Consider the following 22,132-nt stretch of genomic DNA (forward strand, 5'->3'; position numbering starts at 1 on the left):
ATATATATATATATATATATATGATAGAGATGGAAAGCAAAAAGGTGTTTTTCATAAATGTACTGGAAAAGTTGAGGTCCAGATAAATTTTTGGTCTGTCAAGGCTTTATTATGGCGGATGACCAACTACCTACCCTCATGTATCCAAGATATGGTTGTACTTTGTGTAATGAAGAAAATTGAGAAACATCATAAGCCAATATCCCTGTTTCATAAGAGAAGTGGACCAGGCGGTATGATACAGTGGTTAAATTGATGAAAACTACTATTGACGTTTGTGTAAATAAATTATACATTTCCCTTTTCCATAGCCAGAGGTTGAACCATTATGTGACATTCATTTTTTTTATTTCATTTCAAGCTAGAAGTTTCAGTTTTCTAAATTATTTCTTACATTTTTCATATGTATATATATGTATATGTGTGTAAGTGTGTATATGTGCGTATGTATGTGTATATGTATATACATATGCATATATATGTATATTATCCCTGGGGATAGGGGTGAATATCTACTTCCCACGCATTCCTCGCGTGTCGTAGAAGGCGACTAGAGGGGACGGGAGCAGGGGGCCAGAAATCCTCCCCTCCTTGTATTTTTTAACTTTCTAAAATGGGAAACAGAAGGAGTCACGCGGGGAGTGCTCATCCTCCTCGAAGGCTCAGATTGGGGTGTCTAAATGTATGTGGATGTAACCAAGATGTGAAAAAAGGAGAGATAGGTAGTATGTTTGAGGAAAGGAACCTGGATGTTTTGGCTCTGAGTGAAACGAAGCTCAAGGGTAAAGGGGAAGAGTGGTTTGGGAATGTCTTAGGAGTAAAGTCAGGGGTTAGTGAGAGGACAAGAGCAAGGGAGGGAGTAGCACTACTCCTGAAACAGGAGTTGTGGGAGTATGTGATAGAATGGAAGAAAGTAAATTCTCGATTAATATGGGTAAAACTGAAAGTTGATGGAGAGAGATGGGTGATAATTGGTGCATATGCACCTGGGCATGAGAAGAAAGATCATGAGAGGCAAGTGTTTTGGGAGCAGCTGAATGAGTGTGTTAGTGGTTTTGATGCACGAGACCGGGTTATAGTGATGGGTGATTTGAATGCAAAGGTGAGTAATGTGGCAGTTGAGGGAATAATTGGTATACATGGGGTGTTCAGTGTTGTAAATGGAAATGGTGAAGAGCTTGTAGATTTATGTGCTGAAAAAGGACTGGTGATTGGGAATACCTGGTTTAAAAAGCGAGATATACATAAGTATATGTATGTAAGTAGGAGAGATGGCCAGAGAGCATTATTGGATTACGTGTTAATTGACAGGCACGCGAAAGAGAGACTTTTGGATGTTAATGTGCTGAGAGGTGCAACTGGAGGGAGGTCTGATCATTATCTTGTGGAGACTAAGGTGAAGATTTGTATGGGTTTTCAGAAAAGAAGAGTGAATGTTGGGGTGAAGAGGGTGGTGAGAGTAAGTGAGCTTGGGAAGGAGACTTGTGTGAGGAAGTACCAGGAGACACTGAGTACAGAATGGAAAAAGGTGAGAACAATGAAAGTAAGGGGAGTGGGGGAGGAAGGGGATGTATTTAGGGAATCAGTGATGGATTGCACAAAAGATGCTTGTGGCATGAGAAGAGTGGGAGGTGGGTTGATTAGAAAGGGTAGTGAGTGGTGGGATGAAGAAGTAAGATTATTAGTGAAAGAGAAGAGAGAGGCATTTGGATGATTTTTGCAAAGAAAAAATGCAACTGAGTGGGAGATGTATAAAAGAAAGAGACAGGAGGTCAAGAGAAAGGTCCAAGAGGTGAAAAAGAGGGCAAATGAGAGTTGGGGTGAGAGAGTATCAGTAAATTTTAGGGAGAATAAAAAGATGTTCTGGAAGGAGGTAAATAAAGTGCGTAAGACAAGGGAGCAAATGGGAACTTCAGTGAAGGGCGCAAATGGGGAGGTGATAACAAGTAGTGGTGATGTGAGAAGGAGATGGAGTGAGTATTTTGAAGGTTTGTTGAATGTGTTTGATGATAGATTGGCAGATATAGGGTGTTTTGGTCGAGGTGGTGTGCAAAGTAAGAGGGTTAGGGAAAATGATTTGGTAAACAGAGAAGAGGTAGTAAAAGCTTTGCGGAAGATGAAAGCCAGCAAGGCAGCAGGTATGGATGGTATTGCAGTGGAATTTATTAAAAAAGGGGGTGACTGTATTATTGACTGGTTGGTAAGGTTATCTAATGTATGTATGACTCATGGTGAGGTGCCTGAGGATTGGCAGAATGCGTGCATAGTGCCATTGTACAATGGCAAAGGGGATAAGAGTGAGTGCTCAAATTACAGAGGTATAAGTTTGTTTGAATGGAGAAAAACTGGAGGAAGTGAAGTGTTTTAGATATCTGGGAGTGGATCTGGCAGCGGATGGAACCATGGAAGCGGAAGTGGATCATAGGGTGGGGGAGGGGGCGAAAATTCTGGGGGCCTTGAAGAATGTGTGGAAGTCGAGAACATTATCTTGGAAAGCAAAAATGGGTATGTTTGAAGGAATAGTGGTTCTAACAATGTTGTATGGTTGCGAGGCGTGGGCTATGGATAGAGTTGTGCGCAGGAGGATGGATGTGCTGGAAATGAGATGTTTGAGGACAATGTGTGGTGTGAGGTGGTTTGATCGAGTGAGTAACGTAAGGGTAAGAGAGATCTGTGGAAATAAAAAGAGCGTGGTTGAGAGAGCAGAAGAGGGTGTTTTGAAGTGGTTTGGGCACATGGAGAGAATGAGTGAGGAAAGATTGACCAAGAGGATATATGTGTCGGAGGTGGAGGGAACGAGGAGAAGAGGGAGACCAAATTGGAGGTGGAAAGATGGAGTGAAAAAGATTTTGTGTGATCGGGGCCTGAGCATGCAGGAGGGTAAAAGGAGGGCAAGGAATAGAGTGAATTGGAGCGATGTGGTATACCGGGGTTGACGTGCTGTCAGTGGATTGAATCAAGGCATGTGAAGCGTCTGGGGTAAACCATGGAAAGCTGTGTAGGTATGTATATTTGCATGTGTGGACGTATGTATATACATGTGTATGGGGGGGGTTGGGCCATTTCTTTCGTCTGTTTCCTTGCGCTACCTCGCAAACGCGGGAGACAGCGACAAAGTATAATAAAAAAAATAATAAAAAGATGTTTTGGGAGGAGGTAAATAAAGTGCACAAGAAAAGGGAATAAATGGGAACATCATTGAAGGAGCCTAATGGGGAGGTAATAACAAGTAGTGGTGATGTGAGAAGGAGATGGAGTGAGTATTTTGAAGGTTTGTTGAATGTGTTTGATGATAGAGTGGCAGATATAGGGTGTTTTGGTCAAGGTGGTGTGCAAAGAGAGAGGGTTAGGGAGAATGATTTGGTAAACAGAGAAGAGGTAGTAAAAGCTTTGCGGAAGATGAAAGCCGGCAAGGCAGCGGGTTTGGATGGTATTGCAGTGGAATTTATCAAAAAATGGGGTGACTGTGTTGTTGACTGATTGGTAAGGATATTCAATGTATGTATAGCTCATGGTGAAGTGCCTGAGGATTGGCGGAATGCATGGATAGTGCCATTGTACAAAGGCAAAGGAGATAAAGGTGAGTGTTCAAATTACAGAGATATAAGGTTGAGTTTTCCTAGGAAATTACATGGGAGGGTATTGATTCAGAGGGTAAAGGTATGTACAGAGCACCAGATTAGGGAAGAGCAGTGTGGTTTCAGAAGTGGTAGAGGATGTGTGGGTCAGGTGTTTGCTTTGAAGAATGTATGTGAGAAATACTTAGAAAAACAAATGGATTTGTATGTAGCATTTATGGATCTGGAGAAGGCATATGATAGAGTTAACAGAGATCTCTGGGGAGGGTATTAAGAATAGATGGTATGGGAGGCAAGATGCTAGAAGCAGTGAAAAGTTTTTATCGAGGATGTAAGGCTTGTGTACGAGTAGGAAGAGAGGAAAGTGATTGGTTCTCAGTGAATGTCGGTTTGCGGCAGGGGTGCGTGATGTCGCCATGGTTGTTTAATTTGTTTATGGATAGGGTTGTCAGGAAATGAATGCAAGAGTTTTGGAGAAAGCGGCAAGTATGCAGTCTGTAGTGGATGAGAGGGCTTGGGAAGTGAGTCAGCTGTTGTTCGCTGATGATACAGCGGTGGTGGCTGATTCGGGTGAGGAACTATAGAAGCTGGTGACTGAGTTTGGTAAAGTGTGTGAAAGAAGAAAGCTGAGAGCAAATGTGAATAAGAGCAAGGTGATTAGTTACAGTAGGGTTGAGGGACAAGTCAACTGGGAGGTAAGTTTGAATGGAGAAAAACTGCATGAAGTGAAGTGCTTTAGATATCTGGGAGTGGATTTAGCAGCAGATGGAACCATGGAAGCGGAAGAGAGTCACAGGGTGGGGGAGGGGGCGAACATTCTGGGAACGAAAAATGTGTGGAAGGCGAGAACATTTTCTTGGAAAGCAAAAATGGGTATGTTTGAAGGAATAGTGGTTCCAACAATGTTATATGATTGCGAGGCATGGGCAATAGATAGGGTTGTGTGAAGGAGGGTGGATGTGTTGGAAATGAGATGTTTGAGGACAATATGTGGTGTGAGGTGGTTTGATCGAGTACGTAATGAAAGGGTAAGAGAGACGTTTGGTAATAAAAAGAGTGTAGTTGAGCGAGCAGAAGAGGGTGTGTTGAAATGGTTTCGTCACATGGATAGAATGAGTGAGGAAAGATTGACAAAGAGGATACATGTGTCAGAGGTGGAGGGAACGAGGAGAAGTGGGAGACCAAATTGGAGGTGGAAGGATGGAGTGAAAAAGATTTTGAGTAATCGGGGCCTGAACATACAGGAGGGTGAAAGGCGTGCAAGGAAGAGAATGAATTGGAACGATGTGGTATACCGGGGTCGACGTGCTGTCAATGGATTAATCCAGGGCATGTGAAGCGTCTGGGGAAAACCATGGAAAGTTTTGTAGAGCCTGGCTGTGGAAAGGGAGCTGTGATTTGGTGCATTGTACATGACAGCTAGAGACTGAGTGTGAATGAATGTGGCCTTTGCTCTCTTTTCCTAGCAGTGCCTCGCACACATGTGGGTGGAGGGGGTTGTCATTTCATGTGTGATGGGGTGGCGACAGGAATGAATAAAGGCAGCAAGTATGAATCACGTACATGTACACCAACCCAACGAAAACAACCTATATCTGCCACTCTATCAACAAACACATTCAACAAACCTTCAGAATATTCACTCCAACTCCTCACTTAATCACTACTTGTTATTACCTCCCTATTTGCCCTGTTCACCGATGTTCCCTCTTGTTGTTGACTTACACACTTTATTTACCTCCTTCCAAAACGTCTTTTTATCCTCCCTAAAATCTAATGATACTCTCTTACCCCAACTCTCATTTGCCCTCTTTTTCACATCTTGCACTTTCCTCTTGACCTCTTGCTGCTTTCTTTTATACATCTCCCACTCGTTTGCACTACTTCCCTGTAAAAATCATCTAAATGCCTCTCTCTTCTCTTTAACTAATAATCTTACTTCTTCATCCCACCATTCACTACCCTTTCTAATCTGCCCACCCACCTTTTTCATGCCACATGCATATTTTGTGCAAGCCATCACTGCTTCCCTAAATACATCCCTTTCCTCCCCCACTCCCCTTACATCCTTTGCTTTCACCTTTTGCCATTCTGCACTCAATCTCTCCTGGTACTTCCTTACAGAAGTCTTCTTTACAAGCTCACTTACTGTCATGACTCTCTTCTCCCCAACATTCTCTCTTCTTTTCTGAGAACCTCTACAAACCTTCACCTCCACAAGATAGTGATCAGACATCCCTCCAGTTGCCCCTCTCAGCACATTAACATCCAAAAGTCTCTCTTTTACATGCCTATAAATTGACATGTTATCCAATAACGCCCTCTGGCCATCTCCCCTACTCACATATGTATACTTAAGTATATCTGTCTTTTTAAACCAGGTATTCCCAATCACCAGTCCTTTTTGAACACACAAATCCACAAGCTCTTCACCATTTCCATTTACAGCACTGAACATCCCATTTACACCAATCATATATACATATATTTTCATGCTCACAGTTTCCCACATTAGCAAGGTAGCACCAGGAGCAGACAAAAGAAGGCCTCATCCACTCACTTCCACTCTAACAAATTTGTACTCCACCAAAACCACAATGCCCTATTCAAAAACCAGGCCCTACTTATTCTTCCAAGATTTCCCCTGACCACTTCATATTCTTTGGTTTAGTCCACTGATAGCATTTTGCCCACAGTATATCATACAGCTTCAATTCACAATATCCCATGCACACAATACATCCTCCTGCATGTTAAGAGCCCATGTCAATCAAAACCTTTTTCACTCCATCCTTCCATCTTCATTTAAGTTTGTCCTTCTCCTTGTCTCCTCTACTTCTAATACATATATCCTCTTTGTCAACCTCTTCTCACTCATTCTTTTCATATGTCCAAGCACATCCTCTTCAACTCTTGCAACCATATTCTTCATATTACAACACCTTTCTCTTACCTGGTCATTTCATACTCGATCAACCCTCCTCACACCGTATATTGTCCTTAACATCTCATATTCAATATATTTACCCTCTTCAGTACAATCTCATCTGAAGCACAAGCCTTGTATCCATGCAACACAGTCAGGACTACTATACCTTCAAACATGCCCATCTTTGCTCTCCCAGATAGTGATCTTTCTTTCCAGGCACTGCTGAATGTGCCCAGGATCTTCAACCCATCAACCCTGTGGCTCACTTTAGCTCCCATGGTCCCATTTGCCACCATATACACTCCCAGGTATCTAAATCAACTTAGCTTTCTTCAAGTTTTCTCCATTCAAACTTACCTCAACTAACCTGTCTCTTTGCACTGCTAAACCTAATAACATTTCTTTTTTCAAAATCTGCTCTTAACTTTCTCCTTTCACCCTCTCCCAAACTCAGAAACCAAAGTCTGCAGTTTCTCACATGAATCTGCCACCAGGGCCATGTCATCAGCAAACAATGACAAACTAATATCCCAAGATCGTCACTCCCGACAGACTGCACACTAGGCTAACCTCACCAAATCCCTTGCACTCAAATCCCTCACCAACCCATTCATAAAGAAATTAAACAGACACACCCCTGCCACATCACTATCTTAAGGAACCATTCACCCTCCTCTCTACTTACTCACACACTAGGCTCACTCTTTTAATAAAAACACATCTAGTAGCTTTCTTCCCACATCATATATTTGTAAAACCTTCAACAAGACAACTCTTAACCCTTTAATGTGCTTTCTTCAGATCCATAAATGTTTCTTTAGGTATTTCTCACACAAATTCTTGAAAACAAACCTGATCCATGCATCCTGTACCACTCCTGAAACTATACTGTTCCTACTTAATTTCATGCTCTCTGCAAGCCTCCACTTGTTCAAGTAACACTCCTATACAACTTACCGGGTACACTCAACAAACTTACATCTCTGCATGACAGGTAGACAGAATATGCACTACAGCAATCACATCAAATCTAAAGGAAACATAACAAAAATAGAAAGTGTAGGGTGTAGAGATACATTTCTTGAAACAAGGATTGGCAGAAAATGGCTATTAAAGAAAAAGTCTACCATATTGTATCATAGGGCTATGGAAAGAAAGCATGTGAGAGGATTAACAAATATATATGGTACACATGGGAGTGGATGAAGGTCAACAAGGGTTTGGATGATGTTGAGAGAAAGCACGGGTATATAACAGGGGAGCAAATTAAATGAAACTTGATGCCCCATGACAAGGGTATTTAAAGGAGAATTTGCAAGGACCAATCTTACATACAACAAAAATGGTATACGAGACCAAATATCACACATTATTGTTTGGGAAAACAATCCCTTAAAAACCAACGATTTTCAAATTCTTAAATCTTAAAAAGTTACATAAAAAAATTATGAAATGGTATAAAACTTTCTTGTATAATCCATCTAATTTCATGCAATTCTCCAGAGGAAATTTCATCTATTCCTTTAGACATAAGACATATAACACTTCCATGATTTAAACTAATAAATCTTTAAGGTGATAAGTGATAATTTACTGTACTTTGGTAACTTTAAAGATCTGTATTGGATGAATAACACTGCTGGCACAGTTAGTTAAAATTGTGCTTTTTTATTATAAGTTTAAACAGTGACTTTTGCTAATGGTTACCTTGTACATTAATGGTAAATGATATAAACCACATTGGTCATTTACATAAAAATGTCAAACAAATATGTCATCTTTACATTATATAATCCTTACTGATAAAGATACTAAGCCTACATGAATGAGTAATTTATAATTCTAACCTCTATTGATCACTCACCTTATAAAATTCATTATTAGTGAGCCATTATACATCAATCTCAGTGGCTAGTCTGTCTAATAAGCATTCTTAATCCAGGCTATCTGAATAATCCCTGTTTATCTTCACCCTAATAGTCCTTGCCTCTGATCTCTTACACCATAGTCTTTACAACTGACATTTTCATGTATAATCCAACAATTTCTGAGACATTCTTGCTAATGATTCACAAATACTGATACATCAAAGATCATATTTGCAGGTAGTCAATCTAATACAGATCTTTCCTGTGGATCCATCACATAATCATCTTAACAGATGATCCATTACAATAACATCCTCACTGATAATCAGTCATATAATCATCTTTATATACTCATTTTCACAAGGATTTTTTCTGATCTATCAAAATAAGCTATCAAATAATTATGCCTTGTGATTATATTGTACACACTAATCCAGACGATCTCCCAAATGAATACATATCTTAATAACTAATCAACTTACAATCCTTTCTGACAATCAACCAAGTAATCAAATCATTCCTGATGGGCCATCATATAGATATCCTTTAAGATCATCAACAATTATCTGTCCTAGCAATCCACCAAATCTGAGTTAATAAACCACAAAGTATCTGAAATAGTAATATGTTTGCCTTTGATTTCTCAAAGGACCCTAAAATTCCCAATTATATCACAAGAAGGGTCTGACTGCTAAATATCACTAAAACACATGAAGTACTTGAAAAGCTACTTTTGATACTAAAAACTGGGAGAAGATAAACAAGATTGACTGACAAACACATACAGAGGTAGATGACCCAATAAAAGAATGGATGAAATGAATGACAACTATATATTACCTTTTTCTTGAAGGAGCCCCAATAATCATTCCTTGTGATTTATCAAACAACACCTCATCCTACTTGCTCCACAATCCACACAAGTCTTTTTGTAACTGTTCATCATAATGCTAGAGATATCATATTAAGTGGAAAATTTGCATACCAAATTTCATTTGAGTACATGTACTCTTGAGTTAACTAGGTTATAAGAAATTAAGGAAAGCCAACAAAGAAAATAACAAAAATAACAAGACTAAGGTGAAGATTTGTATGGGTTTTCAGAAAAGAAGAGTGAATGTTGGGGTGAAGAGGGTGGTGAGAGTAAGTGAGCTTGGGAAGGAGACTTGTGTGAGGAAGTACCAGGAGAGACTGAGTACAGAATGGAAAAAGGTGAGAACAATGGAAGTAAGGGGAGTGGGGGAGGAATGGGATGTATTTAGGGAATCAGCGATGGATTGCGCAAAAGATGCTTGTGGCATGAGAAGAGTGGGAGGTGGGTTGATTAGAAAGGGTAGTGAGTGGTGGGATGAAGAAGTAAGAGTATTAGTGAAGGAGAAGAGAGAGGCATTTGGACGATTTTTGCAGGGAAAAAATGAAATTGAGTGGGAGATGTATAAAAGAGACAGGAGGTCAAGAGAAAGGTGCAAGAGGTGAAAAAAAGGGCAAATGAGAGTTGGGGTGAGAGAGTATCATTAAATTTTAGGGAGAATAAAAAGATGTTCTGGAAGGAGGTAAAGTGCGTAAGACAAGGGAGCAAATGGGAACTTCAGTAAAGGGCGCAAATGGGGAGGTGATAACAAGTAGTGGTGATGTGAGAAGGAGATGGAGTGAGTATTTTGAAGGTTTGTTGACTGTGTTTGATGATAGAGTGGCAGATATAGGGTGTTTTGGTCGAGGTGGTGTGCAAAGTGAGAGGGTTAGGGAAAATGATTTGGTAAACAGAGAAGAGGTAGTAAAAGCTTTGCGGAAGATGAAAGCCGGCAAGGCAGCAGGTTTGGATGGTATTGCAGTGGAATTTATTAAAAAAGGGGGTGACTGTATTGTTGACTGGTTGGTAAGGTTATTTAATGTATGTATGACTCATGGTGAGGTGCCTGAGGATTGGCAGAATGCGTGCATAGTGCCAATGTACAAAGGCAAAGGGGATAAGAGTGAGTGCTCAAATTACAGAGGTAAAAGTTTGTTGAGTATTCCTGGTAAATTATATGGGAGGATATTGATTGAGAGGGTGAAGGCATGCACAGAGCATCAGATTGGGGAAGAGCAGTGTGGTTTCAGAAGTGGTAGAGGATGTGTGGATCAGGTGTTTGCTTTGAAGAATGTATGTGAGAAATACTTAGAAAAGCAAATGGATTTGTATGTAGCATTTATGGATCTGGAGAAGGCATATGATAGAGTTGATAGAGATGCTCTGTGGAAGGTATTAAGAATATATGGTGTGGGAGGCAAGTTGTTAGAAGCAGTGAAAAGTTTTTATCGAGGATGTAAGGCATGTGTACGTGTAGGAAGAGAGGAAAGTGATTGGTTCTCAGTGAATGTAGGTTTGCGGCAGGGGTGTGTGATGTCTCCATGGTTGTTTAATTTGTTTATGGATGGGGTTGTTAGGGAGGTGAATGCAAGAGTTTTGGAAAGAGGGGCAAGTATGAAGTCTGTTGTGGATGAGAGAGCTTGGGAAGTGAGTCAGTTGTTGTTCACTGATGATACAGCGCTGGTGGCTGATTCATGTTAGAAACTGCAGAAGCTGGTGACTGAGTTTGGTAAAGTGTGTGAAAGAAGAAAGTTAAGAGTAAATGTGAATAAGAGCAAGGTTATTAGGTACAGTAGGGTTGAGGGTCAAGTCAATTGGGAGGTGAGTTTGAATGGAGAAAAACTGGAGGAAGTGAGGTGTTTTAGATATCTGGGAGTGGATCTGGCAGCGGATGGAACCATGGAAGCAGAAGTGGATCATAGGGTGGGGGAGGGGGCGAAAATTCTGGGAGCCTTGAAGAATGTGTGGAAGTCGAGAACATTATCTTGGAAAGCAAAAATGAGTATGTTTGAAGGAATAGTGATTCCAACAATGTTGTATGGTTGCGAGGCGTGGGCTATGGATAGAGTTGTGCGCAGGAGGATGGATGTGCTGGAAATGAGATGTTTGAGGACAATGTGTGGTGTGAGGTGGTTTGATCGAGTAAGTAACGTAAGGGTAAGAGAGATGTGTGGAAATAAAAAGAGCGTGGTTGAGAGAGCAGAAGAGGGTGTTTTGAAATGGTTCGGGCACATGGAGAGAATGAGTGAGGAAAGATTGACCAAGAGAATATATGTGTCGGAGGTGGAGGGAACGAGGAGAAGAGGGAGACCAAATTGGAGGTGGAAAGATGGAGTGAAAAAGATTTTGTGTGATTGGGGCCTGAGCATGCAGGAGGGTGAAAGGAGGGCAAGGAATAGAGTGAATTGGAGCGATGTGGTATACCGGGGTTGACGTGCTGTCAGTGGATTGAATCAAGGCATGTGAAGCGTCTGGGGTAAACCATGGAAAGCTGTGTAGGTATGTATATTTGCGTGTGTGGACGTATGTATATACACGTGTATGGGGGTGGGTTGGGCCATTTCTTTCGTCTGTTTCCTTGCGCTACCTCGCAAACGCGGGAGACAGCGGGGAAAAAAAAAAAAAAAAAAAAAAAAAAAAAACAAGACATATGAATATATGGGTTGAAAGGCTGCAAGAATGGAAAGATAAGCAGCCAGAACAAATGAGCAAGTAATGCTTGCTGTTGATCCAAACACATACACATCCATACATACAACTGGAAAAAATAAAAACCTTCTTGGTTGATAAAATAAATTCCTACAAGATGATGATGATCAATCAACAATCTGTCCTATCAGATGATCCATTATACCGATACATGATGTGTACAACATACAATAAACCCTTCTGCTGGACAATAATAGTATAATCCTTTGCAATGATCCATTAATCAGTTATCCTAGATAATAATCTGTCATATAACAAATGAGGGGGGGACGGGGATGGTATTCCAGGTGTGGCGAGGTGGCGATGGGAATCAATAAAGGCAGACAGTGTGAACTGTGTGCATGGGTATATATGTATGTGTCTGTGTGTGTACATATATGTGTACAGTGAGATGTATAGGTATGTATATTTGCACGTGTGGACGTGTATGTATATACATGTGTATGGGGGTGGGTTGGGCCATTTCTTTCGTCTGTTTCCTTGCGCTACCTCGCAAACGCGGGAGACAGCGACAAAGCAAAATAAATAAATAATATAAATAACAAAGACGTGTGAAGAAAATATATCCCATGGGTAATTTCTTCAAGAAAGTACTTCCATGTTCCCTTTTACAATATTCAGTAAGGATTAATCAGCTAAACAATTATCTTTATACTTGTTCTTCATTTTTCACTATAAATACTAATGACAAACATGAAGGTTAAAATAAGTAGAAAAGATTCTTCATGAGCCGAACTGATATACAAATGAGGAAAAAAAAAAAAAGGTGTACATACGAATGGAAAAGGTAACACAAGATTTTAAGTTAACTACTTACAGTCTTCAAGAAACTATATGCGGAAGACTTTGCACTGGACATTTATTGAGCTGAAAAGAAAAAAAGAAGTTAGCTGATATTTTGGATGCCCAAATCTGAAATACACAGCATCATAAACAAGATTAAGCTGATATTTTGGATGCCCATACCTGAAAACTAAATATAAATCAATTCAAAGTTACAAGGGATCATACAAGAATTTCAACGTAACTACATTTTAATGTCTTCAAATAAATGAATACAAACTGTTTTGCTTTAAGTCCAACTGCTTTACTGAGGTAAAGGCATGTTTAAAATCTGAAGGTGTAGATCCACATCTGAGGTAAAATATTTAATGGTGAAGTACCTGACTGAAGAATTTGGGACACATCTTACCAAATGTGCTGACATGAGCAATAGCCCTCCTCTGAGTTGTTCTTAAAACTGTGACATACATTATGCAAGGTTTCTTCAGCGCAAGGATCTATACCAAGAAACTTTATCTCTTGTCACTTCTAGCTTTAAAGTGGTGCACCCAACAGCCCATTCCTACTACAAGCTATGTTACTCTCACACCTGAGATAGTCTGTACAGTCTATGAAAGTTTTTTTTTTTTTGCTTTCTCGCTGTCTTCTGCATTTGCGAGGTAGCGCAAGGAAACAGACGAAAGAAATGGCCCAACCCACCCCCATACACATGTATATACATACACGTCCACACACGCAAATATACATACCCATACATCTCAATGTACACATATATATACACATACAGACACATACATATATACACATGCACACAATTCACACTGTCTGCCTTTATTCATTCCCATCACCACCTCACCACACATGGAATAACATCCCCCTCCCCCCTCATGTGTGCGAGGTAGCGCTAGGAAAAGACAACAAAGGCCCCATTCGTTCACACTCAGTCTCTAGCAGTCATGCAATAATGCCCGAAACCACAGCTCCCTTTCCACATCCAGGCCCCAAAGAACTTTCCATGGTTTACCCCAGACGCTTCACATGCCCTGATTCAATCCACTGATAGCACGTCGACCGCGGTATACCACATCGATCCAATTCACTCTATTCCTTGCCTGCCTTTCACCCTCCTGAATGTTCAGGCCCCGATCACTCAAAATCTTTTTAACTCCATCTTTCCACCTCCAATTTGGTTTCCCACTTCTCCTTGTTCCCTCCACCTCCGACACACATATCCTCTTGGTCAATCTTTCTTCACTCATTCTCTCCATGTGCCCAAACCATTTCAAAACACCCTCTTCTGCTCTCTCAACCATGCTCTAATTCTTATAAGATCAACTTTCAGGGGACTGTATCTCAATCTCAATACATACTTGTACAAGCTTTCCCCTACTTACAACCTATGCTACTTCCAACCATCCATACATACGAACGGAAAAAATATAAAAAAAAATAAAAAAATAATGAAATATGAACTAAAGAATCTTAAATAAAAGGTAAAGAAAAACTACAAAATCATACAATAAGGCTGGTTAATAAAAAAATGATAATCATGACAGAAATTGAGTAGGATAAAAGAATGCAGTACAGGTATATGAATTCTATATGCCATGCTGACATACTGTACATGAATTCTACTTGACATGCTGACATACTTCTGACTTACTTCCATTTTGAGATCCGACCAGTCGGTCAGAACACAACTCAGATGTATGTTGGGGAGGGAGCGTACTCGAAACTTATACAGTTGTTGCTGACATGCCATTAAGAATGACAGTCTCTTATAACTACATTTTAACTAAGAAAACTGAGCAGGACTTCCTGAGATATGAAGTTCCTGACTCAGTATCTATCTAAGGTCTGCACTGGAATGTATGAAAAAGATAAGCTGTGTTTGAGGCTTCCTACTTTTGTCAGGCATGGTGCCCTGAGCAGGTGAGGTCTTGTCACTAGTTTCAGTGTTTGACGAACAAGGCTTATTCTCATCCATCACTATCAAATACTAAAATTATTATCATCTAATACAATATGAGACAGAGTCTAGGCTTGTTTATTAGGTCTCTTATCACCAATTTCTATCAAAAGCAGTCCAGGTTTGTTGTCACTTATCATTAGAGGCAAAAGAGCACATTAGAGAAGCCCGGATATCAAAACTATACTGGGCCAAACCCTTACCAATTTCTTTCCAAAATGACTGGTTTAAAACAGGCTGCAGAATTCAAATGCCTGACCTATATTGAGTTCCCTAAAATGGCAACTCAAAGAATAAGTACATTATCAGCTACATGTAATTTGTAGTGCATCTTTACATGCTTATAAAGTGCAGGTACTTATCTAATAAATGAGCATGAAGACTATCATGTCAACTGACAGGCATCTTGTCAATTAGGTTCTTTGGATAAATGGAGAAATTTTTATTTTGTCAGTAAATACAGTCACCCTAAGATGGGTGAAAAATGACTACAAAATAACAGTGCCCTTGTCTGGAGTAAGTTAGATGATATTCATGAAAGCATTTTAGGATTTCATCTTCATATGCCAACTAAATCCACCTTACTAAATTTGCCATTTATGTGAATTGGAAAACCTTCTGAAAATGTGAAATCTGGTTCACAGAGCTTTCCAGGCTTTGCCAATCAGAGATATTACCCATACAAATAAACAAATTATATGCATTAATGCAACTATCACTGAAGCTAAGTATAATCTGAGTGGAACTTTTGAACCTTTTAATGCCTTAGAAATTTCATCTCCCACCAAAGTTCTCAATACTGTAGCCTATGTTTCAAATCATTTTGACAATCAAGCCTAACAGCTCCCATTTAGTCTTAGCTATAACTTACAAAATGTTTAACAAAAACATTAAAGAGAGGAGTACAAGTTCATGAAAGTACAAGACATCCATTCTGTGGAATCTCACTTTCTGATAAAAAATCTTAGGACATACATAAAACCTAAAATGGTTCTTATCCACTACAGGGGTAAATAAAATCATTACGCTATCAAGAACTGTCACCTAAATATAAACTTCCTATTCTGCTTCCAAGTAAGTTGTGGCTCCCAACTACAACAGCAGAGTAATCTCATTTCTAATTATCACAGTGGTGTAGCTGACACCTGAATGTCATTCCTTGAATTATATATGAAGAAGGTGCAAGAGGTGAAAAAGAGGGCAAATGAGAGTTGGGCAAGAGAGTGTCATTAAATTTTAGGGAGAATACAGAATGGAAAAAGGTGAGAACAATGGAAGTAAGGGGAGTGGGGGAGGAATGGGATGTATTTAGGGAATCAGTGATGGATTGCGCAAAAGATGCTTGTGGCATGAGAAGAGTGGGAGGTGGGTTGATTAGAAAGGGTAGTGAGTGGTGGGATGAAGAAGTAAGAGTATTAGTGAAGGAGAAGAGAGAGGCATTTGGACGATTTTTGCAGGGAAAAAAATGAAATTGAGTGGGAGATGTATAAAAGAAAGAGACAGGAGGTCAAGAGAAAGGTGCAAGAGGTGAAAAAAAGGGCAAATGAGAGTTGGGGTGAGAGAGTATCATTAAATTTTAGGGAGAATAAAAAGATGTTCTGGAAGGAGGTAAATAAAGTGCGTAAGACAAGGGAGCAAATGGGAACTTCAGTGAAGGGCGCAAATGGGGAGGTGATAACAAGTAGTGGTGATGTGAGAAGGAGATGGAGTGAGTATTTTGAAGGTTTGTTGAATGTGTTTGATGATAGAGTGGCAGATATAGGGTGTTTTGGTCGAGGTGGTGTGCAAAGTGAGAGGGTTAGGGAAAATGAGTTGGTAAACAGAGAAGAGGTAGTAAAAGCTTTGCGGAAGATGAAAGCCGGCAAGGCAGCAGGTTTGGATGGTATTGCAGTGGAATTTATTAAAAAAGGGGGTGACTGTATTGTTGACTGGTTGGTAAGGTTATTTAATGTATGTATGACTCATGGTGAGGTGCCTGAGGATTGGCGGAATGCGTGCATAGTGCCATTGTATAAAGGCAAAGGGGATAAGAGTGAGTGCTCAAATTACAGAGGTATAAGTTTGTTGAGTATTCATGGCAAATTATATGGGAGGGTATTGATTGAGAGGGTGAAGGCATGTACAGAGCATCAGATTGGGAAAGAGCAGTGTGGTTTCAGAAGTGGTAGAGGATGTGTGGATCAGGTGTTTGCTTTGAAGAATGTATGTGAGAAATACTTAGAAAAGCAAATGGATTTGTATGTAGCATTTATGGATCTGGAGAAGGCATATGATAGAGTTGATAGAGATGCTCTGTGGAAGGTATTAAGAATATATGGTGTGGGAGGCAAGTTGTTAGAAGCAGTGAAAAGTTTTTATCGAGGATGTAAGGCATGTGTACGTGTAGGAAGAGAGGAAAGTGATTGGTTCTCAGTGAATGTAGGTTTGCGGCAGGGGTGTGTGATGTCTCCATGGTTGTTTAATTTGTTTATGGATGGGGTTGTTAGCGAGGTGAATGCAAGAGTTTTGGAAAGAGGGGCAAGTATGAAGTCTGTTGGGGATGAGAGAGCTTGGGAAGTGAGTCAGTTGTTGTTCGCTGATGATACAGCGCTGGTGGCTGATTCATGTGAGAAACTGCAGAAGCTGGTGACTGAGTTTGGTAAAGTGTGTGAAAGAAGAAAGTTAAGAGTAAATGTGAATAAGAGCAAGGTTATTAGGTACAGTAGGGTTGAGGGTCAAGTCAATTGGGAGGTGAGTTTGAATGGAGAAAAACTGGAGGAAGTGAAGTGTTTTAGATATCTGGGAGTGGATCTGGCAGCGGATGGAACCATGGAAGCGGAAGTGGATCATAGGGTGGGGGAGGGGGCGAAAATTCTGGGAGCCTTGAAGAATGTGTGGAAGTCGAGAACATTATCTCGGAAAGCAAAAATGGGTATGTTTGAAGGAATAGTGGTTCCAACAATGTTGTATGGTTGCGAGGCGTGGACTATGGATAGAGTTGTGCGCAGGAGGATGGATGTGCTGGAAATGAGATGTTTGAGGACAATGTGTGGTGTGAGGTGGTTTGATCGAGTAAGTAACGTAAGGGTAAGAGAGATGTGTGGAAATAAAAAGAGCGTGGTTGAGAGAGCAGAAGAGGGTGTTTTGAAATGGTTTGGTCACATGGAGAGAATGAGTGAGGAAAGATTGACCAAGAGGATATATGTGTCGGAGGTGGAGGGAACGAGGAGAAGAGGGAGACCAAATTGGAGGTGGAAAGATGGAGTGAAAAAGATTTTGTGTGATCGGGGCCTGAACATGCAGGAGGGTGAAAGGAGGGCAAAGAATAGAGTGAATTGGATCGATGTGGTATACCGGGGTTGACGTGCTGTCAGTGGATTGAATCAAGGCATGTGTATGGGGGTGGGTTGGGCCATTTCTTTCGTCTGTTTCCTTGCGCTACCTCGCAAACGCGGGAGACAGCGACAAAGAAAAAAAAAAAAAAAAAAATTTGTTTAGGAAGGAGGAAAATAAAGTGCGTAAGACATGAGAACAAATGGGAACATCAGTGAAGGGGGCTAATGGGGAGGTAATAACAAGTAGTGGTGATGTGAGAAGGACATGGAGTGAGTATTTTGAAGGTTTGTTGAATGTGTTTGATGATAGAGTGGCAGACATAGGGTGATTTGGTCAAAGTGGTGTGCTAAGTGAGAGGGGTCAGGGAGGGTGGTTTGGTAAACAGAGTAGAGGTAGTGAAAGCTTTGCAGATGATGAAAGCTGGCAAGGCAACAGGTTTGTATGGTATTGCAGTGGAATTTATCAAAAAGGGGGTGACTGTGTTGTTGGCTGGTTGGTGAGGATATTCAATGTATGTATGGCTCATGGTGAAGTGCCTAAGGATTGGTGGAATGCATGCATAGTGCCATTGTACAAAGGCAAAAAGGATAAAGGTGAGTTTTCAAATTATAGAGGTATAAGTTTGTTGAGTATTCCTGGGAAATTATATGGGAGGGTATTGATTGAGAGGGAGAAGGCATGTACATAGCATCAGATTGGGGAAGAGCAGTGAGGTTTCAGAAGTGGTAGAAGATGTGTGGATCAGGTGTTTCCTTTGAAGAATGTGTGTGAGAAATACTTAGAAAAACAAATGGATTTGTATGTAGCATTTATGGATCTGGAGAAGGCATATGATAAGAGTTGATAGAGATGCTCTGTGGAAGGTATTAAGAGCATATGGTGTGGGACGCAAGTTGCTAGAAGCAGTGAAATTTTTTTTTCGAGGATGTAAGGAATGTGTATGAGTAGGAAGAGAGAAAAGTGATTGGTTCCCAGTGAATGTCGGTTTGTGGCAGGGGTGCATGATGTCTCCATGGTTGTTTAATTTCTTTATGGATGGGGTTGTTAAGGAGGTGGATGCAAGAGTTTTGGAGAGAGGGGCAAGTATGCAGTCTGTTGTAGATGAGAGAGCTTGGAAGCTGAGTTTGGTAAAGTGTGTGAAAGAAGAAAGTTAAGAGTAAATGTGAATAAGAGCAAGGTTATTAGGTACAGTAGGGTTGAGGGTCAAGTCAATTGGGAGGTAAGTTTGAATGGAGAAAAACTGGAGGAAGTAAAGTGTTTTAGATATCTGGGAGTGGATCTGGCAGCGGATGGAACCATGGAAGCGGAAGTGAATCATAGGGTGGTGGAGGGGGCAAAAATCCTGGTAGCCTTGAAGAATGTGTGGAAATCGAGAACATTATCTCGGAAAGCAAAAATAGGTATGTTTGAAGGAATAGTGGTTCTAACAATGTTGTACGGCTGCGAGGCGTGGGCTATGGATAGAGTTGTGCGCATGAGGGTGGATGTGCTGGAAATGAGATGTTTGAGGACAATATGTGGTGTGAGGTGGTCTGATCGAGTAAGTAATGTAAGGGTAAGAGAGATGTGTGGAAATAAAAAGAGCGTGGTTGAGAGAGCAGAAGAGGCTGTTTTGAAATGGTTTGGGCACATGGAGAGAATGAGTGAGGAAAGATTGACCAAGAGGATATATGAGTCGGAGGTGGAGGGAACGAGGAGGAGTGGGAGACCAAGTTGGAGGTGGAAAGATGGAGTGAAAAAGATTTTGAGTGATCGGGGCCTGAACATGCAGGAGGGTGAAAGGCGGGCAAGGAATAGAGTGAATTGGATCAATGTGGTATACTGCGGTCAACGTGCTGTCAATGGATTGAATCAGGGCATGTGAAGCGTCTGGGGTAAACTATGGAAAGTTCTGTGGGGCCTGGATGTGGAAAGGGAGCTGTGGTTTCGGGCATTATTACATGACAGCTAGAGACAGTGTGAACGAATGGGGCCTTTGTTGTCTTTTCCTAGCGCTACCTCGCACACATGAGGGGGGGAGGGGGATGTTATTCCATGTGTGGCAAGGGGGCGATGGGAATAAATAAAGGCAGACAGTATGAATTATGTACATGTGTATAGATGTATATGTCTGTGTGTGTATATATATGTGTACATTGAGATGTATAGGTATGTATATTTGCGTGTGTGGACGTGTATGTATATACATGTGTATTGGGGTAGGTTGGGCCATTTCTTTCATCTGTTTCCTTGTGCTACCTTGCAAACGCGGGAGACAGCAACAAAGCAAAATAAATAAATAAATAATTTCCCAGGAATACTCAACAAACTTATACCTCTATAATTTGAACACTCACCTTTATTCCCTTTGCCTTTGTACAATGGCACTATGCACGCATTCACAGGCACTTCACCATAAGCCATACATACAATGAATATCCTCACCAACCAGTCAACAATACAGTCACCCCATCTTTTAATGAATTCCACTGCAGTACCATCCAAACCCGTCGCCATGCCAACTTTCATCTTCCACAAAGCTTTCACTACCTCTTCTCTGTTTAGCAAATCATTCCCCCTGACTCTCTCACTTCGCACACCACCTCAACCAAAACACACTATATCTGCCACTCTATCATCTAACACATTCAACAAACCTTCGAAATACTCACTCCATCTCCTTCTCACATCACCACTACTTGTTATTAACTTCCCATTAGCCCGCTTCACTGATGTTCCCATTTGTTCTATTGTCTTATGTACTTTGTTTACCTCCTTCCAAAACATCTTTTTATTCTTCCTAAAATCTAATGACACTCTTCACACTAACTTCATTTGCCCTCTTTTTCACCTCTTGCACCTTTCTCTTGACTCTGGCCTCTTTCTTTTATACATCCCCTGTCATTTGCATATTTACTGGCAAAATCATCCATATGCCTTCCTCTCTTCTCTTTCACTATTCTATTACTTCTTCATCCCACCACTCACTACTCTTCTAATCTGCCCACCTCCCATGCTTCTCATAACACAAGCATCTTTTGCGAAGCCATCCTGCTTCCCTATATACATCCCATTCCTCCCCCACTCCCATTAATCCTTTGTTATCACTTTTTTCCATTCTGTACTCAGTCTCTCCTGGTATTCCTCACACAAGTTTCCTCCCATGCTCACTTACTCTCACCACTTTCTTCACCCCAACATTTTCTCTTATGAAAACCTCGACAATCTTAACCTTTGCCTCACCAAGTAATTGATAAGGGGGGGGATATAATTTTAAGTACAAAGGGGTGGGGGTGGCCTTGACCCAAAGTTTAAGAAACTATGGAAAGTTCTGTGGGGCCTGGATGTGGAAAGGGAGCTGTGGTTTCGGGCATTATTACATGACAGCTAGAGACAGTGTGAACGAATGGGGCCTTTGTTGTCTTTTCCTAGCGCTACCTCGCACACATGAGGGGGGGAGGGGGATGTTATTCCATGTGTGGCAAGGGGGCGATGGGAATAAATAAAGGCAGACAGTATGAATTATGTACATGTGTATAGATGTATATGTCTGTGTGTTTATATATGTGTACATTGAGATGTATAGGTATGTATATTTGCGTGTGTGGACGTGTATGTGTATACATGTGTATTGGGGTAGGTTGGGCCATTTCTTTCATCTGTTTCCTTGTGCTACCTTGCAAACGCGGGAGACAGCAACAAAGCAAAATAAATAAATAAATAATTTCCCAGGAATACTCAACAAACTTATACCTCTATAATTTGAACACTCACCTTTATTCCCTTTGCCTTTGTACAATGGCACTATGCACGCATTCACAGGCACTTCACCATAAGCCATACATACAATGAATATCCTCACCAACCAGTCAACAATACAGTCACCCCATCTTTTAATGAATTCCACTGCAGTACCATCCAAACCCGTCGCCATGCCAACTTTCATCTTCCACAAAGCTTTCACTACCTCTTCTCTGTTTAGCAAATCATTCCCCCTGACTCTCTCACTTCGCACACCACCTCAACCAAAACACACTATATCTGCCACTCTATCATCTAACACATTCAACAAACCTTCGAAATACTCACTCCATCTCCTTCTCACATCACCACTACTTGTTATTAACTTCCCATTAGCCCGCTTCACTGATG

At 40.8% G+C, this 22,132-nt stretch overlaps 1 protein-coding gene across 5 annotated transcripts in view; it reads right to left on the reverse strand.

Annotated features, from left to right (window-relative positions):
* LOC139760407 (uncharacterized) overlaps positions 1 to 22,132 on the reverse strand; it is a 114,617-nt gene that overhangs the window by 62,779 nt on the left and 29,706 nt on the right. For all 5 annotated transcript variants that reach the window (XR_011715333.1, XM_071683576.1, XM_071683577.1 and 2 more), the window contains exon 3: positions 12,752 to 12,801. Coding sequence is in view for 1 of the 5 variants with exons in the window: in XM_071683576.1 (XP_071539677.1) it covers positions 12,752 to 12,793 (42 nt within the window). In the remaining 4 variants the exon portion in view is untranslated. The remainder of the gene's footprint in view (positions 1 to 12,751; positions 12,802 to 22,132) is intronic.

This window comes from Panulirus ornatus, chromosome 36 (genome assembly GCF_036320965.1).
Source record: "Panulirus ornatus isolate Po-2019 chromosome 36, ASM3632096v1, whole genome shotgun sequence".
Lineage (NCBI taxonomy): Eukaryota > Metazoa > Arthropoda > Malacostraca > Decapoda > Palinuridae > Panulirus > Panulirus ornatus.